Below are 11,510 nucleotides of genomic sequence, written 5' to 3' on the forward strand. Positions count from 1 at the left end.
TGTGTATATATATATGTATATATATATATATACATATATATATATATATATATATGGGGTTTCAAGATACAAGTTAAGTCCGCTCCACAACAGCACTCGATCCGCCTGTATCTCGATTCTATTTTCCCCATTTAAAATTAACCAAAAACCGATTAATTCGTTCCAGACCCTTAGAAATACACTATTAATTAATAAATTAAAATCCCCCCCATCTAAACATCAGAAACATAGATATAAACAAATATATTGATAATATAATATATATTATATATATATATACATATATGATATAAATGAATATAATATATTATAAAATAATAATTACAAATAATATAATAAGACCATATAAAACAGTAATTATTTCAAAAACATTTAATATTATTGTTATTAAAAATGGGTAAAATAACCCAGCGAGGGACAGCGAACGAGACAGCGTGACAGTGTTCAAGTGATAAAAACGGAGCTCGGTTGATCACTGGTACCTTGATATTTCTTCGTATCACAAAGAAAGTCTTGCAAAAGTTACGTACTATTTCGGGTAGCTCGTATAGTGAAGCCTCACTGTGTTGTATATTTTTAAACACACTTTTTATTTAAAAAAAAATAGTCATTTAAAAGAATTCCAAACTACCAAATGATGCTGGCCCATAGAGGGCACCTGGGGTTATGGCACCCAGGTGCCCTCTATGGGCCAGCATCATCTGCTCAGGCAGTCTGCAGCTGATGCTGGGCCCTGCAGCTTTCCTTTCCTTGTTCTTCTTTAGCTTTGGAGAGGGTGGGGAGAGACTCTCTCGGAGGGAGAAGGGTGGAGGTGGGGAGAGCTGAGCTGAGCCCTTTGATGTTTCGGTGCCTATAGGCTATTGCAGGATGGATGAAATAAAAGCATGGATGAGGATTTCAGCTGCAGCAGGGGAAATTGAGGGGGTGAAGAAATGCAAAGTTGAGGTTGGAAAATAAAGATGTTTTTTTTTTTCTTGAATTGTAACAAGGACAGGGAAGTCAGGGAAACGGAGAGAGTCAGTTTTTGTTAACTTGCTGGTTTCGACATGGACGGTGATGCAGGTTTTGGAAGGAACAAGTCACAGGGAAACCCGGGGTGTTTGTTGAGGATGGCGAGGAAAATGGCTGCAGCGAAACACGGTACAACTGGGTTGAAACTGTTAGTCTTTCCTGTGATGGAAATCCTGAGAATGTTGGGGTACTGTTGGAACAAGGACGGGTGAACAGAGAATTTGTTGCAGCTTTTTACAGAGCGGAGACACTAGAGGCGAATAGTGGCGAATGGAATGTAAACAGGCAGGCTTGAACTGTGTAGCGTCACAGGTAAAGACACAGACGATTTCACTCAGGGGGCCCAAGGCTCAAATAGAAACACCATGTCATACTGTGAACCTACAGTACACCAAACTACAGTACAGAAAATGGCTGTTAAGCATATGTCAAGAATCAGTTCTTTTTTGTTTTTGCAAAAAAAAAAAAATGTTACTAACATTTAATTTAGACGTCAATAAAAACCTAGTTAAATATGGATTAGCATACAGTCCCTTTAAAGTTCCATCCAGTTTATTTCCAGTTAAGTTCCGATCCCATTCAAATTTTAGGTATCTCAGTTTGTATTTTTATTATTATTATTATTATTTCAAGGTTCAAATCAGCCGAGTTTACAGTTTACACAGTTTAAAACTGCTAATTTAAAAACTTCAGAAAAACACTTCAGTATTAAAGTCCACTCAATTTAAGGATGCAATTAACTTAGTTACAATGTTAAAATCCAGTCGATTTAAAGTTTAATTGCATTTTATTGCACTTAACTTTTCAAATCCACTCAGTTCAAAGTTTCAGTCGAGTAAAATACAGGTTTAAATTCGCTCAGTTTTACATATAAATTAACTCTAAACTTTTTTCCCTATCAGTTTAAATCCACTCACAAGTTTTACCGTAACATCCTGTCACTTCAAAGTTTAAATGTAATCACTTTAAACTTTGAATCCAATCACTACGAAACGTAAACAGTATCAGAACGAGTCACTTATTATTCAGTATATTTGTCATGAATATTTTTAAATCATATTTTAATCGCGGTGTGTTGCCGGCGTCAAAACAATCTTGCCCTTCGATCTTCTAGCAGGCCTACAGTTATGATGGCAATTGGAGTGATTTGATTGGATGGTCAAAGAATGCACGGAAACTAAATTAAATGTGCGTCCACTGTCAAGCAACATTCTCAGCCTGAAGCGATTTAAAACCTGTGCCATAAATACAACAGGACAGACTGGACTTTAGCATTAGCATGGATGGAGATAGAAAAAGACTTGTTTTTAGAACTGGAACACACGGAAAATCTGTACAACAGTAGCTGAATTCCTCTTAAGGAATGAGAGGAAGATGTTATTATTGATGTGTTTTGATGTACATTCACGAAGTCACAGCTGTGGTTGAATTGTGCTTTGTGGGTTTATTACTTTAGTTATTGTGTTTTTATGGCTAAACTAGTTGGCTAGGATATAACAACTTGTACATATACATATCGGCATAATATTGGTGGTTTTGTAGTATGTTTTTAAGATGTGAGTTTGTTAAGGCCGTACGTCACTTAAGGTCTAGGTTAATACACGGCATATTACTAATGGATTGAAAGTGAAGATTAAATTTACTTATGAATGAAATGGATGAAAGTGAACGACTACAGCACACCACTGCACACACAACGAATTGTGACCTCTGCTTTTAACCCATCACCAAAGTCAGCAGGGGGCAGCACAAGCGCCCAGGTGCCATGCTCAGAGCACCTCAGTGGAATCATGGCTGCTGGTGGACTCGAATCTGTGACCTTCCGTGCCCAAGTCTGCTTCCTTAACCACCTAGCCACCACTGCCCCGAGCCACTTTCAGTTATAAATCATTTTCCTTAGTTTAATTTTTAATTATAATACTTACATGTTTAGACCCCACTGAGTTGACAGTAAATATTGTCCACTAAATTTAAAAAGTTTAAATCCCCTAAAATTCTATTTACTGTAGTTTTTGTGTGAATGTCTGCTCTATATTCTCTTAATTTCCACAATTATTCAAATATAATGAACTTTTCTAATCTATAAAAACAGCAGTCTTGGTATGTGATAATATATGATAATCCCAGCTCTCTCTTGACAGCAGCCTCATTTGCATAATCATCGTGTTTGTTGACCCCCGGGCGTTATTAAGAGCAGCAGATTTAATAATCTGAAAACTAATATACCACAACATCTTTCGTCGTCGTCGTCGTCCTCTGCTGCATTTACACCAAACACAATAGACAAAAAAAAAAAAAAAAACGCTTGAAATGCCTGTATCGCACCACTTGATCATTCAAGCTTGTCACGCCTGATGAGCTAGCCACAGAAAGTCTCGCAACGTACTTTACTTATTTTTTGCGGTGTTGGTGCTCATACGCGCCGATGATAACCTTTTCCTCCAAGCTTCTCTGCTTAACTTCGGAGGTCCAATATGAACTTTTTAGCCGATATCCTGTATGCCGATATTTTCCAAACAATAATTGCAGATTCCGATATCAACCGATACCGATAAAGGCCTGCTAATATTTATTTGTTTATCTCTATCAGGCCTGGTAATATTTATTTGTTTATCTCTATTTGTATTGTGTTGCTGGCACTCATATTCTGCATACAAATCCTTAATTATTTAAATAGATCAATAAAATGAGCTGCAACGCTGCCATCTAGTGCCTTTCACTTTAATATACAGCCGTTTATCCCCAAAACTACTTTTGGAGCGCACATCATTTAGCGAAACCCAGGCACTGCCTTACTTGGTTTTCATTATTAAGATAATGGTAGGTTGATCTCACTGCTATCTTAATTGTTAATGATTAATATGCATTTAATTCTCTGATTCAGGGGTGCCCAACCCCCGGGTCGGGGACCAGTACCCGTCCGTAGGTGATTTGGTACAAAGCCACAGTGGGATACAGTAACAAAATTTTTTTTTTCCCTGACAAATTTTTAAAACATTGGTTCGCTCAGACTCTGATACTGACATAATAAAGTTGAAAAGTTTTACTTTGAAAATTTAGCGATCCTTCAATGACGGCATGGTATTACCGTTCCGCACTAACAGCTGATACTGGCCGACCGGTCCTTGGTACAAAAGCGCTAATATAATGAATCTCCATAGGAGACAACACTACAGAATAATAGCCTTATTTCAGTCCTTTGCAGAATTCCAACCTTAGCTAAATCATTACATTAGTTATTTAGTAATAGTATCTCAATGCTGAACCAAAAACCAGAACTGAGTCATGTCGTGCCGTTTTTCATCAATTTGAAACCTCACCGCTGCTTTATGTTCCTTTGTATGTATTTTTATGTATTTGGTATGCAAAGCAGCAAAAGTCTTCACTTTGATACCAAAAGTAGACCGGCTTTGATGTAGGATGCAGAGAGACGCTGCTTTAAAAGATGCTGGGTTCGTATACGCTCATCAAATTTTGATATGAAATGAGCAACATTTCTAGGATATTTTTTCACTTTAAAGATTAAAGCCGCAGCACTGAAGCCATCACAATGCGTTGTTTGTAACACTTTGTGCTGCACCCACGTTTTCCTTGAAACGTTTTAATCCCTGAGCTCACACATTTTAAGAACAAATTTCACACACAAAATTCCCAAGATAAGACTCCTTGGAGTTCTGAGGTTCTAAGTTTAGTTTCACGCTTGACTTTGAAGCCCACACGCAGATGAGCGCACTATAGTTTTTTGTTCTTTGAACGTGCCATGTTATGTTGTGCAACTGGAAATGAAGCCACATTTTCTACATAGCAGCTGTAACAGAAGATAAAGTATTCAAAGTTTTTACAATAAACAACAGCGCTCCATGTGGTGGTGGAGAGCATTGATTTGACATCTTTCAATGATTCTGATATGACTTCACACACGTTCCCGTGCCGTTCTTCCGGGAACAATAGCAAATCTATTTTCGAGAAAGCGCTCGAATCCTTTGTTCTCAACCACTGATGAGCATTGTGCAACCAAAACAAACCCTTCTCTGTGACTGTTCCTCCATCTTCATAGTGCTTTCACCAAAGCACCTCGCTCTTTAGGAAATATCGGAACAGACTTTAATGAAACATTGATTGAATAATCCATTATTCATTAGAATCAAATTCTAAATGAAATTGTTCTTATTGGTGACCCTAAATCCTTAAAACTATCAAAGTCGACCGGTGGATCCATTGGTCAATTTGTTATGGTTTAACAACAAATTCTGATTGGTCAATATAATGTTTTTTTGGGGGGCGTTGTTATTTTTTTCACATATAATTTTTTGTTTTCACTACTGTATTTTGAAGGGTATTTTAGCCCAACCTGGACAGACAGATTGAAGAATGTTCCAGAAAGCCTAGGTCTGGTGGTTTTCTAATATTTTTTTTTATTTTGAGTGTTTCATTTGACAGTCACTCCTCCTCTACCATGTCAGAGACCTCCACAGTGTGGCAGCATTTTACAAAAATAGATAAAGGTTAAATTAAAAAATGTTGGCAGGCAACAGTTTCTTTATCCCCGCTCAACTACAAACATTCTAACATTCAACATTCTACAATTCAAGGCTGTTCTAGAAAACCACGACGTCCTTATCAGCTAATAATAAATCCTGTGTTATTGGGGTTCTTAATTTAGTCAGTGGTGTCCCACTGGGCTCTGTCTTGGGACCACTGTTGTTTACAATAAATATACTGCAAGCAGTATTGATTATAATGTTCCTAGTTTCATTTGTACGCAGATGACGCTGTTATTTACTGCTCCACTCCTACACAGCAACACGCTCACTTTCAATATCGGTTTCAGTTGGAACAGCATTTCTACCCCTGATATTTGTCATGTTTAATTCATGCAACGTCAAGGTTGAAAGAAACTGGCCTGAACTCTTTGCATTCCTTTTACCACGAAGCACTGAGGTTCATTACAAAGTCTCTAATCACTAATCACTGCTTTGGAGGTTGGACTGCATTATGTACCTTCAGAATGAATCACTGGTATGTCCTAAATGATAGGTATTTATCAACACACACACACACACACATATCCTCCCATTTGTGTCCTTTTATTCATTTAAAGAATGCTGGAGACTTGCTGGAGTTGTCGTCCTGTCATGTTGAAGCGTGAGTTGGTTATACAGGAGCTGTTCAAACTCTGTTTCTGTTTACCTCTGCTGCGGACGAGCACAAAGTGGAGGGAGTTAGCCCCGGGAGCTAACGTTAGCGTCGGCCCTGGAGCAGATCACTAAGTCTCCCCTGTGCATTCCAGCTACGGGCGGGAATGAACGGGATGAAAATAGGAGCTAACGTTAGCGTCGGCCCTGGAGCAGATCACTAAGTCTCCCCTGTGCATTCCAGCTACGGGCGGGAATGAACGGGATGAAATTTTTTTTTTTTTAATTAAAAGTAGACACCTGCAGCTTATAGAGAAGTGCAGGTGTCCATATTACATATTTTTTTTCTTTTTAAATTTAAATAGTGCGGCTTATATTCAGGTGCGCTCAATAGTCCAGAAATTATGGTAATATGGAAAAGGAGCTCCTCCTGCAGGAGGACTTAGGTATTTAAAGCTCAAGACTAAAGACATTGCAGCAAGATGCATCAGGTTATAATATATTATATGTATGGAGTATTTAATTTAAAGTGGTTAAGGAAGCAGATTTGGGTCCAGAAGTTTTCAGGTTAGGTTAATAAATGTTGTGACAGATTGCCTTATGACTTTGTAAGGTCAGTTTCATGGTGACATGTTGTATTTTTTTTTTTTTTTTTTATCTTTATCTTTTTATATCTTGGAATCTGCTGCTGCTGACGGACGCTCTTATGAAAGAGTATATTTTCAAGTAAAAGATTAAGTAACCTTGTGCACAGACTCGTTTGACAGTTTCTGGCTGTTCCTACAATGGGTTCAGTGTGAATTATTCGTCCAGTTGACGCTGAAGGCTGCAGTGTAGCTCAGATCACCTGCTGTGCTAACTGCTGTCGTCTTGTCCCTGCTCTTGTCTTCTTTCTCTATTGTCTCTCCTCGTTCCCAACTGTCTGACAGAAAGCTCGTCTGGCCAGAATAAGACTGTCCAAGAAAGGGAGCTGCACAGCCTATCTTCACAGCAAGCGCAATGGCCTTCTCAATGAAGTTCTGGAGCTGACGGTAAGAACTGTTTCAGAAACCTTTTCAAGTTTTAATGTTTTGTCTAAATAGTGCTCCTGTTCAACAACACCATCATCTTGCAGGAAATCATCTGACCTCTAAGAAACATTCGGGGGTTTTTTTTTTAAATGTATTTATCAGCGAGCAGTTTTGTTTTTACCAAGATAGTGAATGTAGTAGCAAATGTAACAAACATGCAAAAAAAATCAGGGTTATGACACTGAAAAGCAGGCTATTCTAATCCGTTCTGACTAATCTCTAATGACAATATTACTAGGCCAGTGTTGTGTCATTAACATTTTTCATTAACAAGAGGAGAGAAAAAAAATAAATAAATAAATGAAGTTACTTTGTGTTTTTTTTATTTTACAGACGTGAGGGTGTCGATTCCACTCCACTGTTGCTTGTTGTTGTCTGATGTTACTACAGACGTGAGGGTGTCGATTCCACTCTGTTGCTTGTTGTTGTCTGATGTTATGTAAGAACATCAGGGCAAAGTTGTTTTATCTTTTCATTTATTTTAATTTTCTTCTCAACAACAACATCGCTGTTGAATAGACTGATGGAAAAAACATCTATTCAAGTCAAATTCAGACACAGAAAATATTTTTTCTAATAACGTTTTTTTTTTTTTTTTTTTGTTCGATCACTGTGACATCGGCTTCAGATCCTGTTAGAAAGGCGTATTTTCTTTCAGAAATAACCAGCGAAGGATTGTAACACAGGTAGCTGAACAACAAAGATTTGTGGTCGTGACTAAAACCCCTTTCTCGTTATTTTGTTGGACTGTATTTTGTCATTCGTCAGGAATCATATTTATTATTAACAAAAACCTGATCCAATATGAAATAAACAGCATTACCACTCATGTAGTGAGTTTAGTTTGTTTTATTTTGTTTTTATTTCATGCAACAAACTCATTTTCCAGAAGCATCATCCATTTATTTTTTTTTTATTATGACTCATTTCTCTGGCATTTTCTCTGTTTTATTTCTTTCTCTCATTGTGTTTTCTGACTACTTTTTGACCAACCCCCCCCCCCCCCCCCCCATTGCTCTGACTTTTTTCTTTGACACTGTATCTATCTTTGAGTCTTCTTCTTGACTCTTGACTGTTTGCGTTGATCTCTTTTGTTTGCCGTCGTGAATCTCAATGGATTAAAAAAAAGCTAAACCTGAATTTGTTCTACTCTTGTCTTCCTGTTCCAATAAAGAACCTTCAATACAAGCTCAACCTTTCGGATCAGGTACAGAGACATCAGGACAACACACTGCTGGCAAAACACAAAAAAAAAAAAAGCATGTGTGACGCCTCCTCACACTCCTGTCCCCCCTTCTCCCTCTCCATTTCACAGGGTTCTACTGAGGATGAGCAGCATTTAAATAAATCCACGTCTCTGCTGGCGAATCAGCATCATCACCTGCTGCACTGTCTGGAAAAAACAACCGTGAGTAGATATAAGACTGAAATGCAAACACCGTTTTGAGTCTGTTTTCATTTCATTTAATCGACCATATTTTCCGGATTATAGCAACTGCGGAGTATAAGTCGCACCAGCCAAAAAAATGCATAATGAAGAAGAAAAAGAGATATATAAGTTACTCTGGAGTATAAGTCACACCAGCCAGGTAGAGTGCCCTCTAGTGGCTGTCAGTGTGAAAATAATGAACATGTACATTTTCAGTGGCACAGGAGTAGCAGACACTGGTACACAAGCCTAGAGTGCCCTCTAGTGGCTGTCAGTGTGAAAATAACGAACATGTAAATTGTCAGTGGCACAGGAGTAGATACTGCTTTACAACCCTAGAGGGCCCTAGAGAGTGAAATGATATATTTTAATATATAAGTTGCACCTAAGTATACGTCGCAAACCCAGCCAAAGGATGAAAAAAAAAAGTGCGACAAATAGTCCGGAAAATACGGTACATACATTTTAGGGATGTCCAATATGAACTTCTCGCGGATATCTAATATGTCTATATTGTCCACCTAATTTCCAATTCCAATATCAACAGATAATAATAATAATAATATACATTTGCCACACAGTGTGTCCAATATGAACTTCTCGCGGATATCCAATATGTCCATATTGTCCACCTAATTTCCGATTCCAATATCAACAGATGATAATAATAATGATATACATTTGCCACACAGTAGAATGTTAGAATGCTTTCCACTACAGCAAGATCACGATAGTTAATTGTAACAATCTAAGGGTAACTTTAGATATTCCTAAATGCTGAACTTTAGCTTCTGGATTTTTTTTTGTTTTGCTTGTTGTTGTTTTTTTTTCTTTTCCTCTCAATCAGGGATGTCAGTTATTTGAAGCATTTGTGCATTTTTTTTCACAAAATTCATCAAGCAGGCCAGATCGAACCCTCAAGCGGGACGGATTTGGCCCGCAGGCTGTATGTTTGACACCCCTGTTTTAAATAACATTTCTGGCAAAACAAGAGAGAGTCTTATCCACAGAAAAGACTGTCTTCGTGCAATTCGAATCACACATACTTTATTTTGAATAAACCTTGTAATGTGGAAGGTGCGTGTTCGTTGTTGCTTTTTTTGCGAATTTGCTTTATTTTCTCCATCAGACTATGAGTCAGTGCTTTCACTTGAACGAACCTGGAATATTTTTTTCACTGCAGGCAGGATACGGGTCTGAATCATTCATGTGTTTGGGTCTTTGAAGCTGCAGCTTATTAACAGAGTAGACAATGACAGGAGACAACACAAGTGAAGAGAAGTGTGATCAAGTCTGTGTCTGTGGTGGTTCACAATCTTCAGACTGTGCGCGCGTGTGTTTGCATGTGTGTCATTTTTCAATTGAATTGAAAATTCCTCATCATGAATAATAGATAATCGTAGCCTATAGCAGGAGTGTCAAACTCAGTTTGGGTTCAGGGCCTGCATAGAACCTAATTAGATGTCAAGTGGGCCTGGACCAGTACAATGATAACATAATTACCTATAAATAACAAAAAGTCTGTCTTTTTCCCCCCCATTTGTTTTCATGCAAAAAAAGTACTTTAGATAATTCTTCATATTAAATGAAATATAATTTCAAAAAACATTTCCTGAACATGTGCTTGTATTTTTTTTTTTTTTTTCAAAATTCGTCAAGCGGGCCAGATTGTAACCCCTCATGGCTGGTTTTGGCCTGCGGACCGTATGTTTGGCACCCATAGCCTTTAGTCTAGAGCAGGCGTGGGCAAACTTTTTTGACTCACGGGCCACATTGGGTCTTAAAATTTGACAGGGGTGTGGGGTCAGGAGCAGATAGATGAAGTCCATACGAACTATGGACTAAGACAAATGACAAGTAAAAGTCACGCATAAATGCTAAAATGCTAAAATGCTAAAATGCTTTTAGCCATCAATTGGGGAAATGCAGCCACTACAGAAAAAAGGCAGATGCATCATGATATAAATCAATAACATAATTTAAACATCTTTGGCGGGCCGGATTAAAAAGCCAAACGGGCCGCATCCGGCCCCCGGGCCATAGTTTGCCCATGCCTGGTCTAGAGTCTAGTGTGTTTTTAACACTACTATCACACTTTCTAATATATATATTTTTTTATATTTACTTTATTTCTGAGTCTCGTTTCACACACTTCCTCCGCAGAACCACGAGTTTGTGGACGAACAGTATTACCAACAGAGCTACCTGGAGACAGCGCTTCAGAATTACCCCTCTAGAAGCCCCTCCCTCTCCAGCCACGAGGGCATGACAGGAACCTGCTGCACACGACCGAGCAAGAAGCATCGACACACACCATTACCCAACTCCAGTACCACCACACACATGAAGCCCCTGGCGCACAGTCATCAAGGAGGTTTGCAGGAACTAAGCACCATCCACATTCAGCCGCTCAGTTCCAGGTAATGCACACAGTCCGAGCATTAGCCACCAGTTGCTCAGAACCAGATTCAGAAAAAGGTCTAAAATTATTTGATGTGTTTGCTATGACGGTTGTAGAATAATGTTTATGGTATTTTTCAGACTATAAGTCACTATAAGTGCCCTCTAGCGACTGTCAGTGTGAAAATAACAAACATGTACATTTTCAGTGGTTCAGTGGTACAGAGTAGCAGATACTGGTACACAAGCCTAGAGTGCCCTCTAGAGGCTGTCGGTGTGAGAATTCCCTCTAGTGGCTGTCGGTGTGAAAATATGGAACATGTAAATATTTAGTGGTACAGGAAGGAGTAGCAGATACTGTTACACAAGCCTAGAGTGCCCTCTAGAGGCTGTCGGTGTGAAAACATGGAACATGTGCATTTTTAGTGGTACAAGAGCAGCGGATACTGATACACAAACCTAGAG

The 11,510-nt window shown here is 38.5% G+C and overlaps 1 protein-coding gene across 2 annotated transcripts in view; it reads left to right on the forward strand.

Annotated features, from left to right (window-relative positions):
- Positions 1-11,510, forward strand: part of kcnd3 (potassium voltage-gated channel, Shal-related subfamily, member 3) — an 89,098-nt gene that overhangs the window by 76,466 nt on the left and 1,122 nt on the right. For both annotated transcript variants that reach the window (XM_025059114.1, XM_008317920.3), the window contains 4 exons: positions 7,076-7,177; positions 8,391-8,423; positions 8,532-8,624; positions 10,809-11,065. In XM_025059114.1, the coding sequence (XP_024914882.1) occupies positions 7,076-7,177; positions 8,391-8,423; positions 8,532-8,624; positions 10,809-11,065 (485 nt within the window). The remainder of the gene's footprint in view (positions 1-7,075; positions 7,178-8,390; positions 8,424-8,531; positions 8,625-10,808; positions 11,066-11,510) is intronic.

The sequence above is a fragment of the Cynoglossus semilaevis genome, chromosome 10 (assembly GCF_000523025.1).
Source record: "Cynoglossus semilaevis isolate Cse_v1.0 chromosome 10, Cse_v1.0, whole genome shotgun sequence".
Lineage (NCBI taxonomy): Eukaryota > Metazoa > Chordata > Actinopteri > Pleuronectiformes > Cynoglossidae > Cynoglossus > Cynoglossus semilaevis.